The 27,412-nt window shown below is 31.7% G+C and overlaps 1 protein-coding gene across 4 annotated transcripts; it reads right to left on the bottom strand.

Moving 5' to 3' along the window:
* Positions 1-105: 105 nt before the first annotated feature.
* Positions 106-27,412, bottom strand: LOC115888899 (serine/threonine-protein phosphatase 2A 56 kDa regulatory subunit gamma isoform-like). Of its 4 annotated transcripts, XM_030908777.1 has the most exons (10): positions 18,096-18,555; positions 14,174-14,462; positions 12,070-12,274; positions 10,526-10,663; positions 10,176-10,375; positions 7,302-7,636; positions 5,454-5,790; positions 5,112-5,398; positions 4,097-4,277; positions 106-3,525 (listed from the first exon to the last, which is right to left on the bottom strand). In XM_030908777.1, exons 2-10 carry the CDS (start codon positions 14,201-14,203, stop codon positions 3,382-3,384), a joined length of 1,857 nt encoding a protein of 618 aa, XP_030764637.1. In that variant the 5' UTR covers positions 14,204-14,462; positions 18,096-18,555; the 3' UTR covers positions 106-3,381. The 4 variants fall into 4 exon arrangements, with proteins under 4 accessions (XP_030764637.1, XP_030764639.1, XP_030764638.1 ...); XM_030908779.1 differs by lacking the exons at positions 10,526-10,663; positions 12,070-12,274; positions 14,174-14,462; positions 18,096-18,555 and adding exons at positions 23,786-23,954; positions 26,972-27,016; positions 27,103-27,412; XM_030908778.1 differs by lacking the exons at positions 10,526-10,663; positions 12,070-12,274; positions 14,174-14,462; positions 18,096-18,555 and adding exons at positions 23,786-23,954; positions 25,465-25,712.

The raw sequence follows: 27,412 nt of genomic DNA, 5'->3' as shown, positions 1-27,412 counted from the left end.
CCCAATCTATTCCAAGTGACTTCAGATAAACTATACTGTATCAACCGGGCGTTTAGTAACAAACAATAGTAACAAAAACCATTGATTTACTTTCAAACAGTATTATTTATATTCAATAGATATATTCATCATAAAGCAAAAGCTGTACATTAAAAAAATACTGTCTAATACACTATGAACTTCTTAACGATACTATACAGATTTAATGTTTTTTTTAGATCTTACGATATAACGCGAACTCCTTAAAAGCTAATTATTGAATGTACTCCCACGTAATAGATTTATTAGACCTATTTTCTTTTAAAAGTCCATTTGAAACATTTAAAGCAACGACGTTTCTAATGACCATTTTACAGCTTCTCAGATATTGTTAAAAATACGAGTTTTTTCACATAAATTAATACTCAAAATATACATCGAATTAAAAAAGATATATAAAAAATAAAATTTTCAACACTGCTTTTTTATTAAGACAATATACTATAAATGTACTAAAGTGCCATATGTGTAATTTAGTTTAGAATCTGTAACACACCATCCTATGAAACTATTTTTATACTATTGATAGTACTTATTTTCCAGTTAAGTTACAGATCAATGTAAGCTATTATAATAGAAACTATTTTGTTTAAATATTAACTTGAAAAATTATGTATCCTATAAAACCGACCTATTCTTTCAGATTTGTTCAAAGAGAAAGTTATTGAGCCAAAAATTATCGAAATATGTCTTCTGTCTGTAAATAATCATAAAAATTCGAGTTAATTAATTTAGGTTAATTTAAAATTCCACATCAGAACAGTTATTTCTTTCGAACTTTTAAGTTTTAAAGAAGATTAGAACTTTATTAGTCTAGAGAAGCATATTTGACTTTATTCTAGTGATACACCTATCAGTTACAACTAACCCTTAACCTACTTTTGATTAAAAATATCTCATGTACACTGTTAGTAGTAAGACTCTTTTTGGCTCAATATGAAATAAACCGCAATATAATTAGCCAATATTATTTATGTATATAAAAATAATATCGATATAAAAAGAATAAAAAAATATTTTTTTGTTGAGCTATGACCACTTCTTCCCCTAAACAACGATTTTTTATGATAAAACTGCTTTTAAATCTAGAGAGATATTAAATTTGTACTCGGCAACATTGTTAGTTGAACAGCGACTTCCAGAAAAAATTTAATATTTTTTTTAAACAGTACAGTAGAACATTTAATATATAATATTTTATGATAAAGTTTCCTTCTTATTCAGTATTAACTGATTTTTGTTAAGTATTTTCAGGGTCATTGTTAAATGTTATGGAATCATGGATATATTTTTTTAAATCTTAACAAACGTTTATTCCCAAATACCTGTATAACTCCAATGAAAAAGTCAAAGTAAAATACCGTAGTGGTATTATTTTTATTCAACGGTCGCGAAGAATTCCGGCAGAAGAACCTTACCCTAACCTAGCTTACGTATAAAAAACGAATCTCAAATTTCATTAGGCACTATCAAAGAATATACGGTTAAATTGATGGATCTAAGTAACACGTTATAACAAAATTAATCTTTTCAAATACAAACAACAACAAAAACATTTGCATCAAAAAGAACTTTTTTATATTACTGAGATATCAAAATAATGTAACGCTAGTCTATAGTCTATCCACCAAAAAATATGACAGTGTCATATAATTTTTTTATGACAGCTGTTATATATTTTCTGAACTATTTTTTATTCTCAAAATTTAGAGTATTTTCTACAAATGTCAGAATGACAGGTCGCCACATAATTCAAGATTATTTTTGGGTTATTTGACTGGGTATCATTTATTTCACATTATTTATCTTATTTATCTATCTTTTCTACAGAGCGTTTCAAAAATATGCGGAAAACTTTAAGGGGTGACTCCTTAAAATAAACAGTTAAAAATAAGGGGCACAGTCTGTCTAACGAAAAGACACATGACAGTGACGGTTGTGTCTGACTCGTTAAACAGACGTCACTTTGTTATGGATAACATTAGGCACATTCAGTAAACACACGGTTACTCCACCGGTGCAGAAAATTTAAAGTGCATGCCAATGGTAACTCACCGGTTGTGGTCACCGATCACTTGAGAGCCTAACGTATTTTGTTTCCGGTTTATTTACGTACCGGTAATTTAATCGTTCAATGAAAAGTTATCGGTAGGTCTTTACCGGTTAATACCAGTGTGTTTACTGAATGCGCCCATTGGGTCAAATACATTAGGGAGATACTGCAGTACAAAAAAGGCGGAAAAATATTTTTCCCTCTTATCCTAAAATCGAAAAGCAATAGAATAATTAAATTTTATGTGAGCGTTACTACTATGAAAATACCCTATCTGCATATTTATTCAGACATTATATTGTAAATATCTAATTAAAAAACATGTTTTAAGCTAATTTATATGTATTAATGCACAAATTGAAAAAAAAAACCGTTCTTTAAAATATTAATATGCACATAGTAAAAAATGTCTATACCTCTATAGTGACAGATTCATCTCTTCAAAAAAGTCCTGTGGGTATTTCGCCACTTGTACTTACTTATTTATGCAGATAGTGTGCTATCATAATACCGTAATATCTCTCTAATTGTTGTCTTTTGACTCAACATTTTTATATAAGAAACCTTTTATTTTTACCCCTATGTTTCTCGCACTTGTTTTGGAACACCCTGTATATTATCCCCATAATATTAAGGCACAATTTGAGAAGAATTGTGTAAAACGGTTCGGAAAAATTTGTGAAAGATATTTGATGTATATTGAGCAATTTGAACTTATTTATTTACATAATAAAAAAAAAACTAGAAGTGTCAAAAATGCACAAAAAATAAACAAAACATACAAGAATTTAGCTTTCAAGAATTCTGTCCGTTATCATTATATTATGACATGTCAAGATTATTTTATTGTTATGTGAGACTCTGAATTTATAATTTATTTCAATATATAATATATCAATAGTCCAATAATATATCAATAAGACCTTTAATTTGTTGTGATCATATAATCCCACTTTTTACACGTTTAAAGAGAACTTATTTTTAATTTACCAGTAAGACAGGTTGTTGTAAGATTCCTTTTTGGCTATTTGAGATGTTTAATTGATAATTTATGCCACTTTTTTTAATATCTCAATAATAATAACTTTAAAATTGCCGTGAATGATTTCCCAGTCACTGTCTAAAAAAGCGACCAAAGAGTAAAATACACTTACGCGTTTAGCGACACGATCGAACCGTATATCGTTTCTAAGCTCGGAACTGGCGACAACGACCGTCGAATAAGAGGGCTATAACAGAATTTTTTGGTGATCATAATTGGCACTAAGCTCGCTAAAATTAATGTATGACTAGCACTTGTTGACGTCCGGCGGGGTGGCGAGGTACTCGTCAGCCCTCTTGTGGTCGTTCAGGGCTTTGATGGTACACTGGTCCTGAGGCAGTTCCGATTTGCGACGTACCAAAGGTTTGGTACTGTTGCGATGCTTTTTGACCTGCAAATTAAAAACGTCTAATTAACCATTCAATATACAGGGCCCGGAAATAGCGCGTTGGTCATCTATTATACAGGATACCTTCTCTATTACAGAAGCGACCATAAATTACAAAGAGTATACCAAGATCCTGTTTTAAATTTCTTTTAAAAAAGCTCTCTTAAATTTTTATGTAAAATACAGTTAAAAAATGTAGAAAATAAAGAGGAAGAAATGGAATTTCTCTTCCCAACCTATAGTTTCAGTTATTTTGGTGTAAATTTAGATTACTACACAAAAAAATTATCAATAAAAAAAAAAAAATATAAGAAAATAAATTAAATTTTTAATAGTCATCATTGTTGAACTGAAAACAGCGTTTTAAAGGAGTTTTACTAGTTCGAAAACAGCTTTTTAAAGGAGTTTTACTAGTTCGAAAAAGTGTTTTTACTACCATCTGACAACTAACGCCACATTATAATCTAAAAATATGATACTCACTTAAAATTTGGCCCACGAAAAAATCGCTTATGTCGCTTCTATATGGTAATTCTATGTTGAAGTCTTAAATATCCATAAAATCTTAACTTACCTCTAGCGCCTCTTGTTCCAAATTGTCTAGATTAACGTCATCTTCGACTTCGGGACTGGTGATCACATTGTTGCAATCTCCTATGTTCTTCTGCCTGATAACGTCGTACTCCGACTGGCACATAGCGAGAGATTCAACGCGACCCCACAGTTCTAATCTCTGATTTTGTCGTTCTTTTTCTCTGTAAAAAAAAACATTCTTAGTAGTATACAGTTTTTCTAGTCTGTGATAAAACATGTAACAAAAATACTAAGATTATTAAGAAATTTAAACCAATCAATTATGAAATTCATTTAGACTTGTATTAACTAATGTTGCTTTCTGTCATTTCCGCATATATTTACTACGCGTCAAAAATAATTAGGTCTATATTATATATACAGGGTGTCCCAATATTAAGTGGACATAGAACTACTGCGTATTTTTGGAAACCAAATAAGTTCATTGGACATAATTTGCCTCTATACAAAAGTGCTTCACTTGATCGCTAGAGGGCATCAAACTGAAAAAAAAGTTTAATTAAAAGAAGGACCATTTACATTTACGAAAAAAATCAATGGTCGGTTGAGTTGAGACATTTATACTAAAATGTATGTAGGGGTGGGGGTAGTTTTCACCCTTCCCGTAATTTTTGTAAAGTCAAATGTTAAACACTTAGCAAAATATAGACACCCAAAATGTCATTCAAATCGGAATAACAGTTCTTAAAATATCCGAAAAAATGTGACTTTTTTAAAGTCTAATGCCCTTTAACGAACAAACGAAGCACTTTTCTATAGAGGTAAATTGTATCCAATGAACTTATTTTGATTTCAAAAATACCGGGTTAGGTTTCTGGTTTAGTGAACCTTGAAAGTCAGTCTTGGGCCGGTACAAGCCTATATATTTTGGGAACTTGAAAATTTCGGCCCATACAGGTCTCTATTTCTTGTTATTATGCTCATTCCTTGGTATTTTTATTTCATTTCAATGTGACAAAAAACAGTATAAAAATCAACAGGGCTTATTTGTTTACCTTTGACGTTCCTGTCGATATTGTTGACTGCATTCGTCGAATAATTTCTGATTCATTTCCATAAAAAGTTTCAAAGCATTGTAAATCAAACCGTGAATCGTTTTGTTCCAGTGAGTTTTCGAGTTCTTGTACAAGCTGGGGAACATTAAAGGCAGTATTTCCGTGGCATTCTCTGCCACCAACGACATCACATATTCGTTATTCCAGTAATATAAAGCCCTCTCGGCGACTTGGAAGTGTGGAGAACTAACGCACTTGGCTAGCTGACGAAACAATGGTACCATAATCTGAAATTTATAATAAATTATTAATATACATCCAGAAATATTAAAACAGGCATACTTTTTGAAATTCAACAGCTTCGATCACGTCCAAAATCTCCTCAAGTTCGTTCAAGAACATAACCTCTTTGGGGCTGTGAGTTTTGGGCCAATACTTTAATAAACTCCTTATAACAGGTTCAGTTAGCGATGGGTCTTTCTCTAAAAACTGGACTACGCAATAGGCCAATTGAGGGTGATATACAGATAGAGATTTAACTTTGTGAAGGGGCATTAAGACGCGCAACAAAAACACTTTATGTTCTTCTTTAAGGGGCAGGGCAAAACCGTTGATTATCGACCCTAAAATTTCTAATAGTTCAGCTATGCCGTTATGGTGTTCCGTCTCATAAATAAACCTGAAAATGTAGAGTTTTAATACTAAACTGCCGAAAACATCAGCCTCACAGTTGGCCTTTGAAACGACAATATGTAATTTCCCTACGTTTAACCCCATTTATAAAAAAATCAAATAAAATACTGTGAAAAATTAATATTAGTTCAAAAACGGAAAAAAGGAAAAATGTTCAGACACAAAAAAATTATTCACTAAACACCTTTGTATTGAATTATTGCTGTTATGGCTTTATTGAATTGGGGTTGCCAAGTATATAAAAGTCGATTGATAGAAATTATTATCGATTGTCATTTCAAAGGTCAATTTTTATTATTGAGTTAATTCTTGTTCTTAGAACTACGTTGTGTCGACACAACGTAGATGTGAGAACTAGGCTTGATAACAAAAAGAATGACATGTCATGCGACAACTTCCAGGGCGGCAAATTACAAAAATACATTTACATATTGAAAACAGGTGACAAAATATCCAAAAAAAGTCAAAGAATTCGAGTTCGTACTAATGACATAAGACAAAGTGAAATTAATTTTATAAAAGTCTAAAGAAGTAATTTTATTTTGCTGTCCCACAATAAATTGTAGGAAACTAAAAATGTTCTAAAAGTTCTCAAACTATCGATTTTGTTACAATGACCAAATTAGATTATTCTTCGAGGTGACTATTGGCCTGATCCACTGCGACTTTTTCAGAATTATTGTTCTGGCTGTCGCACAGACGTAAAATGTGTTCTATCGTTTCTTCCTCAGATTGACAGAATCTGCGGATGGGTTAGTCTGTCAATCCTATTAGCTTTAGACGCCTATTCAGCTTACAATGCCCTGTTAGTAGACCCACCATAACTTTGACTCCAATGATACATAGAAAATAAACATTTAAACTCACAATTGAAATAACTTTATAAGACTTTTTATAATTTAAATACTTCGATTGGTTAGAAAATTCCGTAGCTTCTAAGTTTATTGCATTTTCATGCCTCTATCAGATAATATACGAATCGTTTGTGATTGGCCAAAAACATTTGACAATGATAATTCACAATAAAATTTCAATTGTCATTTTTTGATTTCATTTTCATGACGGTTTTCGTGAACTTACCGATACATTTTTTACAACTCTCTAAAATGTCAAATTATCAAATGTAAAGAGAATTTCCCACTTACACCATACGATAAATGCCCCAAATTTGTCAACACAAACTAATTTTAGATTAAATTTGTTAAAAAAGTGCCAAAACATTCGTTGACTGACAGGGGTTAAACATTTTTAGATGAACAGTGGCGAAAACACTATGACCAATCAGTTCGTCGTGGGATAATTATTGTATCACCTTAACTCCACTTTATACACATGTAAAGATTTTTCTAATTTGCCGCATATGTGATTATTGGTTATTGGACATTCTGAAGTAATTTCGCCGCCGTAAATTTTTGGCAAAAACTCTACAATAAAAACTTCTCCGTTTGTTGCAAATTTTATCGTACACCCATTATATGATCTAAGAATAGAACTTACCTATAGAATACGTTGTTAATTTGCTTCCTGATAAACGCTCTCAAACCTAGAAACTTTCCGTATATCCGATGCAGGGTCGTTTTCAAGAGATCCCTTTCGCGAGGGTCTTCGGAATCGAACAGATCTAGAAGTTGAAGTACAAACTTTTGATCGATGTACCGTTTGGCTATGTTGGCTTGGAAGTCCGGGGCTTCTAAGACGCGTAAGAACAGCTCGTAGACGAGTTGTAGGTGGGGCCAGGCGGCTTCCAGAGTGGGCTCGTCTTCTTCAGGATCAAATTCCGCTCCGTTGGGGTTGGACGAGGGCGGTAACGTTCGAAAAAGGTTCACGGCAAACTAAGGACCAGAAATATTCTTTGTATTGGAATCTGGGAGGTTGCAATAGAAAATTACACATTTTTATCATACAGCTTATTCAAAAACTAGTTGGATATTAGTGATAATTTGGTGTTACATTGTGTGTTTTCGCGAGTGCAGTAAAAACGCACCGGGCGATAACACTCTACTTTTAAGTACTACAAATAAACTGTTACATTGTGCATTTTTACCACATCCCGTTCAAAGGCAAGCACCTTTGGCGGGATCTGCAAAAACGCATAATGTAACACCCGCCCTGTCAGATATTTTAATCACATAGAGTGATTAAAATTTATAAAAATTCGAATGGCACTGATCAACTGGGAGTCAAGTCAGCCATACTGAAACTCTTTCGCGGTTTTGCCATGTTTCTTAATATACTTCTTCAACCAGAATTTTTATTCAATGACAAATAGATTGACAAATGTATCTAATATCTGACAAACGGATCTGAAGCAGCGAAAGGAATGGGGGCAAAATCGATGTGGTCAAGTTTAACTATACAAATATACAAAACAATTAATTCAAACTCACGATCAAACACTTAACGAATATATTTTCCAATTATACAAACAATTTACACTAATGAAATATAACCACAACTAACTATTTGAAAAACCTTCGCCAATTTGCCACAATTCGCTATTCTAAAACTCTATTTAAAAACTAAACTATATAAACATAATATATTGTAGTGGATCTTCTGGTAATTACTATTCCGGAACACCCTAGAATTATTTTTGTGTCCAGAAAGTTCTTCACAACATGCGGGATTTTCCACTAATGTCTAAGAGAGATATTTAATTAATTACCTGATTTTCTTCATTCTGCCTATTATAACTGGTAAATTATCCTAAAGATATCATCTACTACGGGCAAGTCAGCAACGCTGAGAAAATTCATCATGGCTTTCCGTATTCAACTGTTTTTAACTTTCAGTACTGCAATCAGTGCCACCAACATTAATGGTGGACATTTTTACCGATTCCATACCAAGCGGTAGCCATGCGCATCACTTTTTTTCCTATTAGTTAGCGCTACCCCCAATTTTATACCTCTCCCCTTAAAATATGGAAATATTGACTGGTGTTGACATATCCAGTAGAGGTGTTATTATACTGTATTTAATCCCTTTAACTTGATTTGTGCATATAGATATGAAAACACTTAAACGAATTTATTCTTTAACTATAATAAAAAAAAAATTATATAACACACCAATAATTAAAATAATGATTTGTCGAATTTCTGGAAACTTCCCAATCATTCCTATTACTACTGGAAATATCTTTGAATAAGAAGACTAAGGAAGGAGTATAATGCTATCCATGTATTCATGCATGGTGGACGGAAAAGCCACCATAAAAGCTCTCTAGGGTGGGGATCCTTGACAGTTCTGTTTGACGATTCATTTGACACATTTGAATTTGATTTGAAATTTTGTGGATTTGTCAGTCTTTACGGAGCTTATTTTATGTTATTTATTATTTATTCTACTACTGATAGTTGTATAAAGGTAGTAAATCTAGATGGAAATTGTGGCAGAACTTAAATTAACAGCGACACTATCGCGATTTATCGAAAAGACTCTAAAATAGTTGGTTGTGTAGCGTGCGGTAGATCTCGGCAAAAATTGAGTGAAATAATGGAACAACTTTTCGCTAGTAAGTGACTATATAATATACATACGTGTAGTAAACCGATCATTTATGAAATTCACTTAAATTAACTAAATTATATATTTTTCTTGCATTTTTAGCTTTTATTTATTACTGTCAAAGATTAGATGTCAAAGAATTTAGATACGTTAATTTGACTTACCTGCTTCAGTAGCGTATCGGATGTTTGTGTTAATAAATACTTATTATAACTTATCTATTTTTATTAGAATTATATATTTTTATAACAATTTTAATAACTACCAACATTTATTCACAACGTAAAATAAAACAACAAATTATTGAGTCTACCCCACGTCTACCCTACATCATAGTTTTACATTTTTTAAATAAAATTAGAACGACACTGATAAACCGGAATTTAAGTCGGCCATATTTGAGGCCCATCGCGGTGTACCTAAGATTTTTGATATGCTCCTTCCTTAGTCTTCTTATTCAAAGGGAAATATCTATAATTATGTCCGAGGTTTTCCATCCCGTCCAAGAGATGGCGCGCAATTCGAAACTCGGAAGGTAATAAAGAAATCGCCGTCGTTCTTTTCTCATTCCATCGAAAGATGTCGCCATGCTGTTTGACAATATTATTGTTATAGTACACGATTTCTTATTCATTAAAAAATATAGAGATGATATTACTATAATAAAGTAAAATAATATAAAGTTTACTGGAAAATATTATAGAAACTCTTGATATATTTTCATAAAACACCGCACGCCCCTGGATGTTTTATGAATGAAATCGGCCATTTAAAAAAACGTTGTTTCAGATTCATTTGTCAGACCGGGTTTTGAATAAGCTAGAAGCTAGTAAATACAGTGTCTAACTATAAGTAATATACCATATTAACGGCTTCGGGGTACACATTTTCGGTAATGACGCCCTTATTTTGGGTCACAAACTCCACCATCTCGGTTAAAGCTGTCCGTTTTATTTCTTTCCATTTTAGGTCTGACAAGGGGTCCGAGGCAAAATCGAAGAGAACACAACACTGTCTCAATTTTTGGATGAATAGATCCTCGCGTTCAGATGAAACAGCATCTAAATCATTAAAATGTAAGAAAATTTTGTGCTTTGTTAGCGGACAGGGAAATAAAAAAGGTTAAAACTATAAACAAAACTAATTCAGCTATCTGTATGATAAACATTTATAAGAATAATAATAGACTCAATAGACTATTATTTCTGTACCTTTTAGCAGTGGCAATTGTTTAATAGGAGCAGGTCTTTCCGCACTTGCAGTTCTTAATCCTGTGATTGTAATGATAGTACGATCAAAACCGTTCATTGATGATTCGGATGTCGACACTAGATCGGTTCCATTAAAGCCTTAAATAAAGCCCAAATGTAGAAACAAATTTTTCTATACCGAGTGCGTCTCAAAAGTGGCTCACCCCCTATAACTTTTTTAATTTTTCAGATAAAAAACGAGATTGGGTATGTTAGTATATGACATAAATTAGGATTGATTGACGTATTCAATCGTTTTTGACCACTTCCTGTTTCATCGGAAATGACTACAACTTTTGATTTTTAAATGACACCTTTGGTATTTTGTTACTTTATTCGATAGAAAATGACACTCTGAATTGAATGACATAATCTACAACTTTTGACATTATCGCATATGGTTTATTTGAAATTGTAACATGCGGTTCATAACGACGTTGACTCGAAATACCAAGTGTGTGGTACCCAATTATTCGTAAAAAATGCTTGTTCCAAATATGCTAATGAGCCACCCTTGTTTCTTTTGAAAAAATTGAGATATTAGGTTTAAAAATACGATTTGGGCATCTTTTAACCGGCCAGGACAAGATACGAAAAACAACGACGATCAAATCTATTTTTTCCAAGGCTCCTTGATTAAAAATTAGTGTTTTTAACACGTGCGTTAAAACACAAAATTAGTGTTTTAAAGCTATGGCACTCTTGATTGAAATTTAAAATACGATTTTTTTAAGGGAATTTGTCAAAAGTTGCAATATGATATGTCATTCTATTCAAAGTATCATTTTCTATTGAATAAAAAATAAGTAAATCAATAAATCAAATCGAATAAAAATAATATAAAAATAATAATTTTGCTATAAGCAAAAATATAATGTGGGGGCCATTTAAAAATTAAAAGTTGTCATTATTTTCGGTGAAACAGGAAATAATGACCAATAACAACTGAATGCGTCAATCAATCCTAATTTATGTCATATATTAACATACCAAAAGTCGTTTTCTTATCTGAAAAAATAAAAAAGTTATAGGTGTGAGCCACTTTTGAGAGGCACCCGGCATAGCACCTAATATGAAAAAACGCGTAATAAGGCTAATTAATATTGCACAATAATGTTATAAAACATTATAATATAGGGCTGTCTCTTAATCAAGTCCTAATATTTTTATATTTTAGAGGTAGTGGATTTGGAGAAAAGAAACAGATTTACTATTAACTATTTTTAAATAAATTGAAAATATCCCTAGTAATTTCGAAATTTAAAAAAATAATTCTTACATTGCATGGCCTTGACATGCACACAACATTGCATGGCCTTGACACACTAGCAAGAAATTTTAGGAGAATGAACCTGCGGCTCTTAATTTTTTTTTAGATTTTTTTCACCAAAAAGAAACACTTACTGGTGTGTTTCTGAGGTCGAAATAAACTACCAGTTTCAGTAAAAGTTCTTATTTACGAGACACCCTGTATAATATTAGATTATTTTTAGCAATGAACGAACCATAAAAATCCTTTGTGGTTAAGGAGTTCTGATCGAATCCTGGCGAGTCTGCCATGTTTTGTAGATCGTCTAAAGTTTGAGCTCGTAGCGAATCTACACTGGCAGAAGCTACTAACAAGTCGAGGCCGCTATGGAAAGATGGCGACTTTGGTATACCACCTACTGATTCCCTGGATGACTGATTGTAAGGATAGGGTTGCCAGCCCTTTAAATATAAAGGAAGACATTTCAAAATTCGCTCTATACTTCATTTCATGCGATCGAAGACAAAGTCATAGTAAGTGATGAAATAACATTTCAATTTAAACTTCACTAAGTCAGTGTTGAGATTTATCACAATGATATCTGATCGTAAATTATTTAAAGTGTGTCAGATTCCAACCTTACATACCCCTTCTTAGTCACACAGAAAGCGACTAGTGCGTTTTTGATCTGTAAAGCGTTTAAGCCATCTTTTGCGACCAGAAACAAAATAATACAAATATATACGTGTGACCCGATCAAAAACGTGTGGCGTTTGGCGCTTTTGGTCGGGCTACTGGTTTGTATTCTCTCTCCCCCCCCCCTCTCTCTCTCTCTCTCTCGATACATATCAAACTTTTTGAGGGCACGATTTTTAAATTCATTGTTGCCAACCATATATTCGGCGCCGGGTTGACTAACAGAAGACCTTTATGATTATTTTTATTAAAAACCGGAATTATTATGGGATTCACTTCTATAACTTTTTTAATTTTTTAGATAAAAAACGAGATTTGGTATGTTAGTATAGGACATAAATCAGGATTGATCGACGTTTTCATTTATTTTCGGTCACTACTTATTTCACCGGAAATGACAACAACTTTTGATTTAAAAGGTACCCTCGGTATTTTTTTACCCTATATGATAGAAAATGACATTCTAAATAGAATGATATATTATATGTCAACTTTTGCCATTTTCAATTAAAAAATGGCCATAAATAAAAGTAACGACAATTTTACTCTAAATACCAAGTATGTGGTACCAAATTATTCGTAAAAAATGCTTTTTCCAAATATGCTGAGCCAGCCTCGTACCATTTGAAGAATTTGAGTTATCATTAAAAATACGATTTGGGCATCTTTTAAGCGGCCATGAAAGGATCCGAAAAAAATTACACGATCAAATATATGTTTCCAAAGTTCTTTGATTACAAATTAATAGTTTTAACTTATTGTTAATCTAAGGTTTTAACTCAGTCTCTTGGCACTCTAGATTGAAATTTAAAATGCTATTTTTATTTAATTTGAAATGTCTAAAATTGACGTATGGTATGTCATTCTATTCAGAATGTCATTTTCTATCAAATAAAGTAAAAAAATACTAAGGATACAATCTAAAAATCCAAAGTTGTAGTCATTTCCGGTGAAACAGGAAGCAACCAAAGGTAATTGAATACGCCAATCAATCCCGATTTATGTCATATACTAACAAACCAAATTTCGTTGTATTTTCTGAAAAAATATAAAAGTAAAAAAGGTGAGTCCCTTTTGAGAAACACCTGGTAGAATCGGCCGAAAATGAATACCGGTCTTAATAATACACTATAACAAATAATCTACCAAAAGACCCCTGTGACCCTCCGCCTACTAAATATTGATTCTTCAACGACAAAAGTTCTTAAACTATTTACCGGTTAATTTATTTAATAAAATGTTTGCACTGTAGTTTTCTGAGCTTTGCATCAATTTTGTTTTGCTACAGAGTTTCTTTTTTATTATTTCAACTCACATTAAGGCGGGTACTCGAAAAAACAGCGACTACCTAAACGCATCCTAGACCTATAAAGTAAACTGGTTGTGGCATTCTTCCCCGCACCTCAGTTCTCGGGACCGATGCGATGGGCTGTGCCGTCGTTTACGACCTGCTGCTACGAGTATATAGTGTTAATTATATATGTTCGCGAACGTTTTGTTCGCTTAGCTTGGACGCGGCTTTAGAATATCAGACAGACATAGGTAAGCTTAAAGTAAAATATCATTCACTATGCTTACTGTGACGTAGTTTGGTCATATGTTTGAATTAATAGATTGACTATATTGGTTGATTTATTAAAGGTAATGTAAGGTTAGTTATATACCTGCTGGTAAGTAACTGACGAATGTACCATAGTGTTCAGGAAGGCATAGCGCTGAAAAGCTGCTGTTTCGTGTATATTCCAGCGACGATGGCGGTTGTATGCAGAGGGAGGAGTGTTACAATTCGGCCTTGTGATACGATGGAAAGGGGACGGTATGTCAAAAGACTGATCCACCACACTGATATGTATAAGTTGTCTGCTCTGTTTGAGAATACTCAAAAATTGTTTGCGTTACAAGTCTCTCAATAAATTGCGGTAAATTTGGTAATTTAGAACCTTCTTTCTGCTTCTGGTATAATAAAATAAAAGATTAGGCAATATACGGGGTGTAGGCATACAAAAAATCAACTTCTTTAAAGTTCGAAAAAATTACTCATCTGTTGAAAATTGAAAAAATATACAATTTCAAGCAAAATATTTTGAGAAAATTTGTTAAAACGCTATACAAATTAATAATATTAATTAGTATATAATATTTGAAATTAGACTAAAAAGAAAAAGTATACTGTACCTATATACAAGGTGTCCCAATATTCTGTGGACATAGAACTATTACGTATTCGTATCGCTTCAGCCGCATGCGACTGTGGAACAAACAGGCAGCCCATCAAACATATAGTGCAAGACTGTCCAATAAGAACATAATATATATACCGGGTGCGTCTCAAAAGTGGCTCTATAACATTTTTATTTTTTCAGTTAAAAAACGAGATTTGGTATGTTAGTATATGACATAAATTAGGATTGATTGACGTATTCAATTGTTTTCGGTCACTTCCTGTTTCACCGGAAATTACCACAACTTTTGATTTTTAAATGGCACAATCGGTAATTTTTTACTTTTTTTGATAGAAAATAACACTCTGAATAGAAAGACATGTCATATGACAACTTTTGATATTTTCGCATATGGTTTATTTGCAGGGTTGAAAAAAATCATGATTTTTTTAAAAAAATCAAAAAAATCAGATTTTTTTTATTTAAATCAGATTTTTTTATTTAAATCAGATTTTTTTATTTAAATCAGATTTTTTTGATTTTAATTCAAAACAATATTTAAATCGGATTTCCAAGTGACTAGGACTTGCTTCCAATTAAAGTCCTATCCTAAATGGCTAAATATATACCCCGATACCGATAACATTAACAATTCTACGAGGTGTATGATTTTTCCACATCGGTCGGATTTTTTTAAACGTCTCAAAAGTATATTAATTTTTGTCATTTTAACGCCTAGGCATAAAAGTAAAGCACTGTTACGCCTAAGCACAAAAGTACAAAAATATTATATTATAAAACTGATATTAAGTGTCAAATTCAACGAGTGTACAAATTGTTGCTCGATTACTGTTTATATTATTTGCAATGTTTGAAATTGATTAAAAAATTATTTGTAATGTTTAAAAAAAATAGTATGTTTTATTCGGAGTAAAAATGTACTTTTGTGCCTCCCTGTAACGTCGGAATAGCTTTACTATGGTCCTTCAAAGGTACATCATTGTCAAAAAAAGTATAATTTTTACTCCTAATAAAACAATACACTATTCTTCGGAAATATTCTTAAGTCGAGAATCAAATTAGTATGTATTATCTAATGTCAAAGTGTAAAGTACTTACTGCAGATCAAAATGTCGGTAGGAATTTGGAAACATACAACCGTTTCAAAAAAGAATATAAGACAACATATTTTCTGACAACGATTATAGATTCCCGGGAATGAGGATATAGTCTCTATATTAGAAGAACCCACAGTTCTGCACTAGACTTTGTGAATGATATGTATTCGAACAGCAAATATTTGTTACTTATACATAAATTTTAAAATAAATCCTTGCGTTTAGCGGTCTAATTGATTCACACGAAATTAGTTCAAAAATCGGTCTAACAATTAAATTGATGAATAGATATTTTTATGTAGTTTTATACCGTTTACAATTATTTTTGGATTTATTTTCTGTTATATCTGTTATAGAAATATTTTTTATAGTTTTCTATGACACATTTTTATAACTTTTACAGTTATTTTTTGATTTATTATAAAGTTTCAATAAATATTTTTTTTTGATTTAAATCACATGATTAAAATTAAAAAAAATCACTTGATTTAAATCATTTAATTTAAATCATACCAACCCTGTTTATTTGACATTATAACTTGCGGTTCGTAACGAAAATTTGACTCGAAATACCAAGTGTGTGGTATCAAATTGTTCGTAAATAAATGCTTTTTCTAAATATGCTAATGACCCACCCAATTATTAATTAAACTATTCAGAATGTCATTTTCTATCGAATAAAGTAAAAAAATACCGAGGGTGTCATTTAAAAATCAAAAATTGTAGTCATTTTCGGTAAAACAGGAAGTGACTAATAACAACTGAATACGCCAATCAATCCTAATTTATGTCATATACTAACATACCAAATCTCGTTTTTTTATCTGAAAAAATAAAAAAGTTATAGGGCTGAGCCACTTTTGAGACGCACCCGGTATATGGGCTACTCAGGAGGCAATTGATTTTAATGATTGATTTTTTTTTTGGCGGATCAGCCTATTTTTTTTGTTGTGTATGTGATTTTACAACTTTTATATATATATATATATATATATATATATATATATATATATATATATATATATATATATATATATATATATATATATATATATATATATATATACCATATATATATATATATATACACATTTTTATTGTTGTTTTACCATTCTATGTCCTATAACTTAATATACTATGATGTAAGCCATACGCTAAATAAATAATACCTATTTTTTGAATCAAAATAAGTTAATTGTTCATAATTTACCTTTATACAAAAGTACTTCGTTTGTCCGTTAGAGGGCATCAATAAAAAATAACCCCGAACGTTAACTACATAATTTAAGATTTACTAATTTTAAACATTTTATGAAGTTTATTGTCAAATATAACTTGTGATACTAACATAAAATTCCATATCATCGCCAACTGGATTATTAGCTTCATGTGTCAAAAAACATTTTTTAGAAATCAGCCGGAAAAATACTTTTTTTTCCTGAAAAAGTATGCGCGGTGTCGTTTTTTTTTACAAGAGACAAAAAATATAGTAAATAATAGAAGGACCATTTTACGAGAAAAGAATCGGTCGTCGCGCGTCGGTTGAGTTGGAAAATATTTATACTAAAATTTATGAAAGGGTGGGGGTAGTTTCCGCCCTTCCCGTACTTTTTCTTAATTTTTGTGGAAGACAAGTGTTAAAGCACTTAGCAAAATATAGACACCTAAAATCTCATTCAAATTGGAATAACGGTTCTAAAAAAATCTGAAAAAATGTGTTTATTTTTTTAAAGTTTGAGGCCCTCTAGCGGACAAACGAAGCACTTTTGTATAGAGGTAAATTGTGTCCAGTGAACTTATTTTGATTCCCAAAATACGTAATAGTTCTATGTCTACGGAATATTGGGACACCCTGTATAATTATGTAATAGGAATACATATAATAATCCATATTTCATTAAACGAACATTTTACAGAAAAAAAACATCCATTGTCTACAAATTATTACTAAGTATAAATCTTTAATATCAAATTATTGAATAATCTAAATAAAAATAAACATTCTCTTTAAAAACCAATGATAATGTCTACTATTATCAAATAATTTTTTAGTAAACCAATTGTCGAATTTAAAAAATTATTGAAATATTTTAAAATATAGCCAAATGCGTAAAATCAATCAAGCAGAGTTAAAAACTTTTATTTTTCTATAAATAACGATAACTTTTGACTAAGAAATCAATACTGGAGACATTGACAATAAGTATAATAGCTTAGAATATCTAATATTTGAGTGTATAGAAACTATTGTATATTAGAACAGAAAAAAATTAAAAAAAAGATATTAATCACATCACATCACTAACCTTATAGTTGCTCGAGTATATTCAAAAAATACAATTTGCAATATTTATAACAAATATTTGGGCCTTCAACACCCACCATATACGACTTCCACTAATATATATTCCATAATACAAGTACTGTAAATATATAAACAATTTTTAAGCGTTGTTTTATATATCTCCTTAAAATGTTTTATTTATTTTATTAGAAAACAGTCACAGACAACACATATACACCGATCACTAGACTTATTATTCTTTGAAAAAATAACAAAAATTGACCCGCACAAATATCAAAGTGACCCTGTGATATTTCGGAAGAAAATGACATAGAAGGGGAAGGGATAATACGTATAGGTGGAAATTTTAGTATTTTTTTTCGTCCAAAAAAGATACAGTATCGCGATGTTTAATAAACACTTCGTACCACTTTGTGGAATATTTATAAATGTAATATTAAACCAGGAAATATATCTAGGCTGCGATGTTCTTGTTCAAATACAATTGTCATATGACAAACTGCATATAATATAAAATAAAAATAGGGTATAAATCTATATACTCGCGAATAATTTCACTTAAATTTGTTAAATTGCGGGAGAATTTGACAACGCGACAAATTTAAATGGGCATTTCGTCCCCTTGATCTACTGAAATCCGACCGAAAACCCCATTACGCGGAAAGGGTAACCGAGAAGAGGGTTTTATAGATTATTACCCTCTCGCCGTGTTGCCAGATCGCTAGGCCGGTTTCAAATCAATGACGCGAATAGAGACCATTTAGAAAATCTGTTTTTTTAAGAAATTCTTTTTTTTTTCTTCGCATATGGAGACGTTTGATTAATTTTACGACGAAGTGATTAATTTGTATCTCGTTTTAATTCTACACTATCTTTATTTTTAGCGCTTTTCTTGTCATAATTATTTTTGGTGTTTGTAAAGCTACTCATAATTCTTATAACGTAACTTCTTCTAAAGCAATTATTTTTGAGGAGAAACTGCGCGCGCTGGGATTAAAAATTCAATGACATGACACGCGAGACGACACGCGACACGACAGGCGAGAGGAAAAGTGGTAAGGACAGCCTACGGCTAAAAATCGTCCGATTCGAATAAAATTTGGTATGTCGATAGACTGGACCAAGGCCAACTTGACCGTGTACGACACGTGTCACTGTGATAGTTAGTTTCGACGTAAGAAACGTCAAAAGTTGATGTCGTCCGATCGCGACCAAATTTGGTGAGTAGGCTATGTGAGCGACGGTACTCTCACTGTCTCACCCTGTAAAGTTGAATACGAAGTTTCGTTCGGATCTTCATCATGGTGGAACTAAGGGTTTGATAATGAAGAAAAATATGGGTCGATTTCGGTATAATTAGGGACGGACTACAGGATGAAGCCCTCGACGTTTCGATCCGATGCACAGTGTGGCATGTAATGGACAAAATTCAAACCAAACGCAATTTTAAACTATGCAATATGAGAATTTCTATAACATGTTTGGATACAATATTGGTCACTATATAACGTAAGTATAATAGCAAATCGTAGTTGGCTATGCTTTTGTTTCTCTGCGCACATAAACTTTGACATGTCAAGATTTGTCAAATTTTAAGCTAATAAACGCAATTATTTACCTGTCCAATTAATTGTGTTTATAATTAACCTAATATTACTTTTTGCACTAAGTCCAGTTAAGGATTCATAACGGTTTAAAGTTTCCTGTTCATGTTTTTTTGTTATGTTTAGCATTTCCGACGGCTTAAAGTTTAAAAAAATCACTCGTGATCACCTATTGTACATTTTTATCAGTTGTTCATAAACTAATGGTGTTGTCACAGACAAATTTTCAATCACCATGGGTTACCATTAACGGAGTTATGATTTTTTTTAGAGAGAGGTGTCATAGTCCAAAATAAGGACTTGGTAGAAGCTTGGTTAACAAGTCCAAAAGGAAATCGAAAGCAGCTCGTATACGAAAAAATATTGAACCTCATTAATGTATATGAATCTTCCAAGCAGTTGCAAGATGAACTTCAGAAATATAGTATTAATATATATTATAATTAATATATATTATACAATTAATATATATTATACTATTAATGGTTAAAGAAGGTAAAATGCCAATTTTACCTGAATAGCTTGACAGCAGTTGAATTTAGGTATAGCATATTATACATGAAATGTGCCTAAAATTTTGCGTACATTCCAAATAATATGAAGAATTATACAGGGTGTTCCATCAGAAAAACACAGCTTTGCTCTGGTACAGATTTTTGAAATACCCTGTATGAATGAAACTATTTTTAGATTATGCAACCTAATTACTGTACAATTTTTTAAGCGATTTTTCTCTCTATCGCTAGTAGTTTGGGTTAGTTATTAAAATATCAACCGATAACGCACTATAGTGACACTCTATATATATTTGCTCATTGCACACCTACTCAGTATTCCTGTATTTTTTTAGTCTAAACTATAAGTAATAAAACAGCGTTTGCAGAATTGAAATTGGTTCACTCATTTTTGAGATATCTAATTTTGTCCTTAACTCATATACCACGCCACACTTTGCGATGCCTCTAAATGGAGGAAATCATCAGGATTGTTCTCTTAATTATGGATCTATTGGAACTAAACTCGGCACGTAGATAGAGGTACCCGAATGGAGTCCTCAGACGGACACACGGTCATTTTAATAAACATTTTGTGAAAGTGAATCAAATTATTTATTAATTTTTAATTTATTACTTTTTCGACATTTCAAACTACACTTTTTCAACATGTCCTTCAAATCCTTCAAATTAATAGTTGTTAGTGAGAAGTTTCACTTCAAATATGGGCACATAGTGCACACACAATTTTTTTAATAAAATTAAGTTGGAGTAAGTAAAAACAGAGCCAAAATAAATGCTTAGTTAGAAGTTACTTAATAGAAAAAAATATAACTTCTATTAATGTTTAAAATTTAAATAGAAAAATACATCTAAACTATCTTTTTTTAGGTTTAGGTGTTCAAGTTGTGTCTAAATGAAGTTAGCCTACTATTAAATTAAAAACTGACAACGTTGCAATCTAATTTAGTTGGCAGAGGCGCAAGCGCCACCTGTTGGCATTTAGACGATATATGCGCTTAAAAACACCAATCAGAAAAATCGCAAGTGGAGTGAGTAGAGGATATAAATCAGTGGAGTAGGTAGGTAATCAAATTACCGTAAAATAAAATAAATGCTTAAAGCATACATTTTTCTTATTTTATAATTTTTATTACATAATAAATCTGCAAAAACTAGCCTAACTAGGCTAATTTCTTAATACCGCATACGCCAGTGATGTTTCTTCCGTATTTGTATTGCCCTAACTAGCTAAATCTCACGACAAATCCGCGACTGGCAATATTACATAAAAAAAGCAGAAGGGATTTATAAAGGGGCGAAATCTTATATGGCAATGTTTGGGATAAGAATTGTCCGTCTCCGACAAATATGGTAGTGTGTGCGTTTTTATTTCCAAGTAAATGTATAGTAGTGAGGATTCTTAAATTATTTTACTCTTGATGACTCGTTTTAATTTTTTTTTATTATTTATTGAAATTGGTACATTATTCTTTTAATGTAGATTTGATGTAGATGCATCACTACTTTTATAATTGTTATTGCTATTCATTGAAGAAAATCTGTTTTGATATGTAATAAAAGATTAAAAAGAAAAAATAAATATTAATTTCAAACGAAAAATTAAAATTATTTTTGTTGATTTGATTTTCCTTATTTGCTTGCTTGTTTCTGCTTTTAGTTAGTTTATTTATTATTAGTGTTTTATTAATCTTAAACTGTTTTATTAACTTGCATTAATTTAAATCAGATAACAATTGTTGTATTCTAGAAAAATACAGGTGATTGTTAACGCATGTTCATTGTTTTATAAACTGTCTAAAACATTGTAGTTATATGTATTTAACAGTTATATAAATAAAATAAATTGCAAGAGGTGTTTGATAAATTTACTTATGAGACGAATTATCTAGTATAAACTGTAAAGATATGTGAATGTTGGGATTTTGCGATTGTGTTAATATATTGTGCTAAATTGCCCTGCTAAAAATTGCTTCAATGGTAATGCTTTATTAATGGGATTCTTTTTAAATTTATATTGTAGTTCTCTCTGATAGAGTATAGATGGCGCTGCCAAAAATTTTGACCTAATCTTATGTATGACACTGTATGACAGATTTAAGGCAGATAAAGGTAAAATTGCTGTATTTGTAAATAAAAGAATTTTAGGATTCAAGCTTGGTATGCAGTAAGTTATAGGCAGATGTCCTGGTTTTATTTTCTTAGTTGTTGGTTTTTGCCTTTACTGATAAATGTTATAAAATTCCCAAGTACTTGTGTTGGCTCATTTTTTCGTAGAATAAAGATTTGTTCAAAGCAGTCTGTTTAGTTTGATATATGTTGGTTTAAAGTTATGAGTAGTTGTAATTAATAATGCAAATAATCAATCATCTTGACCGTGAAACTCAGTTGAGGGGCATATGGATGATAGAGGCAGGTGGGAATATAAGGGACGTGGCAGCCGCAGTAAACTCAATCTAACCTAATCATTGATCGTCTGTGGTAACGTTATAGGGAGGCCGGTGAAATGACGGAAAGACCCTAGAAGGGTAACTGAGCTTGTGCACAACAGATTCGTCCCGATTCAAGCACTTAGGAACCCAAATCTTACAGCTACTCAAATAATAAGTGAACTGCTAAATGTTCACCAAGTAAATGTCAGTGCCCAAACTGTTAGGAACAGATTGTATGCAGATACATTGCATGCCCGTCGTCCCGTTAGAGCTCCTGTGTTGACACGTCGAAATCGCGGGAGGAGATTAGAATAGGCCGAAGATCATGTTAATTGGAAGAACAAGAGTGGGCTCGTGTGCTCTTCACTGATGAATTCAGATTTGGTTTGAGACTAGATTCCAGAAGAATAAGGGTATGGAGAGGGCCAGGAAACGTTGCTCTTCTGGAAACTTTCCATGAGGTGGATGGGTACCATGGCAGAAGAATTATGAATTGGGCTGGAGTGGGTATTGGCCGACAGATAGATTTGACGAGGGATTCTAACGGCTGTTGCTTATCGTGACACAATTCTTTAACTGAATGTTCTTCCTCGGGCAGTGCAAATCGGGGAACAATTTATTCTAATGCAGGATAATGCACGCCGCATGTTGCGAGAACTGTGGGACTATTTTTGAATCACCACAATATTACTCTATTGCCTGCCCAATCTCCTGATTTATATCCTATAGAGCATGTATGGGATATGTTGCAAAGACGGTGTTATGAATCGTGCAATGGTGTTCCAAACCAGAGCGAAGCTGGAAAATTGTTTAAGAGAAGAGTGGCAACAAACTGAAGAAAACGAGATAGAGAATTTAATTAGAAGTATATCTCTCCGACGTACGTATATGCCTCTCCGACGTATACATTGTATTAGATCTTGTTTTTATTGATTTTTATTTCTAATATTAAATTAAACAATTATAGACCTCTAAACCAGTTTAATGTGTATATTTTATTCATTTCTATAAGATTTATGAGAATTTTCTGAAAGTTTTGAATACAAGGATATTGTCACATACATATTATTTAAAAAAATGTTTTCATACAGATAGCCAAAATATTTTAACATAAAACACAATTTAGCTACATGCACTTACCTTTTAACGGTGGAAGCATTTCCAATTCTCTGTTCTTTGTAATGTTGAACCTAGAACTGGAATGCCGCTTGTCTTTTTTGATAAGGGGTCCCTGGATGGTTCCTGCAGTGAGTTTAGTTTTATTAAGAGGCGTTGGTGGTGGGGGGCCCTGGATATGGTTGTTTTTTGGCTAAAAACGAAAAAAAGATAGAAAATTACACTTTAAAAGCGCTTATTTAAACACTTAACGATTTTTTTAAGAAGTCTGTTTAGTATTTATAACTTTATAGCTAACACTAAATTTTGTTTATTTAAATAGGTACTTAATGCAAAAAAATTAATAAATTCCTGCATTTTTTAATTGTTCAAAATCCAACCATAAATATACAATTTAATTGCCTTTTCAAAAAAAGCAAACAATTTAAGCTTAATTATTGTTTGTTGTAAAAAAGTCTATTTAAAACGTAGTCGGTCACTGTGCCATCAATTTATCAAAATAAACGATATACACAGCACCTAGACTTTACTGTAAATACAAATTATAAAACACATTAAATTATTACAGTGGATTTTTTCAATTTACTTTTAAAATGAAAAAAAAACATTAAGAATAGACTAAACTCAATAGTATAAATTTAAAGTAAATGCCGCAATTTGTCGTTTTAAAACCTTTTTGAAAGTATAATTTGTAGAAATAGTTTACACATTTTAATGGATTCATATTAAAATATATTTTTTTTGAAGGAAAAGAAATAAGTATTACGAGTATAATTAAGTGCTTGATATTTTTACATTACACTTTAATCTATCAAGTAATATTATTCTAAATAATTCTAATATTTCTAGCATGAAAAGTAGAAGGAAAGACATTATCTACTAAAAATAGCAAACATAATTGTTTTTCTTGTGAAGGCTGTGTTCATCCTCATTCAGAACTCCCAACCTGCCACTGTTTTTTTGTTTTTATTTCTTATATACCTCTGATTAGTAATACTTGTAGAGAATATATACAGTATGTCCCCAGATTATCTTTACAAAAGCCAAAAATTTTCATGAAGGATGCATTTTCCCAAATATCAATAATAAAAAAGTTTTTCCGCTTGTAAAGACAATCTGGGGGCATACTGTATAATGCTGTTGGAATTAAGTCAATTTAATTCAAATAAGCTATTATCGAGGACGACAGTCTGAAAAATCTGTTTTCACCGTATGACGGTGAAAAAAAAACGGCGTCCAGTTGACTTGGGAATGACAATCGATGACATTCCCCATATAATTTTACAGATAAAATAACAGCCATATTCATTTTAATTGACTTATTAAATTAAAACATAAAATCTAGACATAAATTTCTGATAAAAAAACGAATGCGCCAGTTTATTAAAACAAATCTACATTTATTGTAAATAGAAAGAAAATCGGATTATCGGATTGCCACACATACACCAAAAAAATCTCCACGCATCTCCATTAAAATGTTCAGATGTTTATAAGCAAAATTATTATGAATCAGTTTGAACCGCGCCTCCACTCGGCGGTAACCCCCCCTTGTTCCGCCTTTTGTTGTAGCCGATCTAATTTTAGACCGGCGATCACAAACGCATTTCGAAACCGCTATAAAAAAACTCGCGGTATAAAAACGAAAAATAAACAGCTAACCGAGCGAAATATGTAAAAATTGTTTAGAAATCGAAACTTACCCCTTCGTATACGCTTTTTTTTCGCCGTTTAAAAATACCACTGATGTCCATGGCTACGGATTTGGAAGGCTAGGAGGGGTGACGGAGATAATTTAATAAAACACCACCTAATAATCCGGATTGTTTCGCTTGTTTGTCAGGACAACGTTTCGCACCACCGCGACCGCATCTCACCGGATTTAAGATAACTTCGCACTAAACGGGGTTTCGGTGCATTTTCACTAGTCGTATTATATTTTTTTCGTACGCCGCGCCGATTCGCGCTGCACCGACATTCCAAAACATAAACATTGCTGGGTGCCAAAAAATTCGGCAAGCGCCTCAACAACGTAAATAAAAACGACGATGATAACAGCGCTAATCTAGATTACGCAACGCGAAAAAAAAAATGTACGCTAATTTTGCCGGGATTTATTTTTGAAACGGAATTTAGTTTTTTATGGTGTGGTGGCGCCCGGCCGCGGTAGGTTGTAATTGTTCTAATATTACTTATTTCATATGAATAAAAATAGAGGGTACTATCAGGAAGATCTCAAGAGATAAGACCTCTGCGACAATTTTTTTTAGTATGAAATGGCGTTCACAGGTTTAGGACCAGGAAATAAACAACCTTTTATTTAAAATATTGCCGACGTTTCGACGTGTTCTTTCGTCTTTATCAAGGCTATTTTCAGCTCAAAGGTTCTTTTGTCAGTAATTATGTAGCTTATCCTGATTAGTCTGGGTACAATTCACATTTCATTTATTTTTTTAGAATAAGAGAAAGTCAAAATTACTACTTATCTAAAATGTTGCTTACTTTTTTTTTAAAAATAATCATAGGATTTAAGATTTTGCTATATAACTGTAAACAGAAGAGAGTGTAGTATTCACAATTTTATTGTTACCTATCAAACAATCACCCCACAACAAGATATCTAGTTCTGAGAATTAACAAAGTTTTTAAACTAGTATTTTTATAGGGTGACATTTCAAATAAAACATGATTGATTACTCTCAAGGAGAAAAAATTGTAAATAATATTATCGATATTTTTCGGGGGAGTACATTTCTTTTTTCCAAAGCTAAAATTCAAATAATTATTCTATTCCTCAATTAAACCATTACTCTGTTGCTTATTATAATTAAATATTTTTATTGTTGTTATTATGTAAACTAATCATGTGTATTATAAAATAAAAGTAACATTTCATAAGCACCTACTGGTCATTCAGTTATCATGTAAAAACAGCTGATAAAAATATTAAAAAAACAGTAATTTTATATAAGCCACTTCAGTTACAGTCTGCACTGTCTGTGTTCAGTATTTAAACTACATACCAATATTATAAACCATTGCTGAATTATAGTTATCCTTATATGCCAGAAAAATAATAAACAAAGAATATCAAGAACCCACAAGTAACTTTAACTGTATATTCAAAAACATGTAACCTTTTATTTAAACTTTAATACACCTCTAATGGAAAATAAATAAATGTAATATAATGAAATCTGAAATACTTACATCGCTATCACCCTCACCATTTCGTCCTTTTTCGGTTTTGGGATCCTAAAAACAAAAATTCATTAACAATCTCAAATAATACTAACCTATCACTGGTATTTCGTTGCGTTATTTATGGGTTACATACTTACCATTGTTCCAATGTCGCTCCTGAATGCAAAATTAAATGCAAATATCCTTTAAGAACAATAATAAATTAACAAAACATGAACAGCCACGGCGTCAAACGTTAAGTTGACCCCTAATAATTAATTAACTGTTTGTAATGTTTTATTCTGCAAATCAATACCGCTAGAAAATGTTCAAGATTTTTAAAAATAACTTAAATGTTTTACAGCACAACGAGACAATTTAAAAATAATAAAGGTAAAATTTGATATTTTTTTCAAGACAAGAAGTAGCAGACATAACTGCCATCGCAGTGACAGGCATTTTGTCTTC

Source organism: Sitophilus oryzae, unplaced genomic scaffold (genome assembly GCF_002938485.1).
Source record: "Sitophilus oryzae breed Bouriz unplaced genomic scaffold, Soryzae_2.0 scaffold_809_pilon_pilon, whole genome shotgun sequence".
NCBI classification, from domain to species: domain Eukaryota; kingdom Metazoa; phylum Arthropoda; class Insecta; order Coleoptera; family Curculionidae; genus Sitophilus; species Sitophilus oryzae.
The sequence above is the reverse complement of the archived record's forward strand: the minus strand, read 5'-3'. Positions and strand labels throughout refer to the sequence as shown.

What these genes read in the sequence shown, in the direction of transcription:
- LOC115888899 (XM_030908777.1), bottom strand. Translation starts at nt 14,203, where the DNA reads ATGGTACATTCGTCAGTTACTTACCAGCAG. An exon ending in ACAATTGCCACTGCTAAAAG is followed by an intron (nt 10,376 to 10,525) that starts GTACAGAAATAA and finishes TTAATGATTTAG; the next exon opens with ATGCTGTTTCATCTGAACGC. An exon ending in ACCCCGAAGCCGTTAATATG is followed by an intron (nt 7,637 to 10,175) that starts GTATATTACTTA and finishes TCTGGTCCTTAG; the next exon opens with TTTGCCGTGAACCTTTTTCG.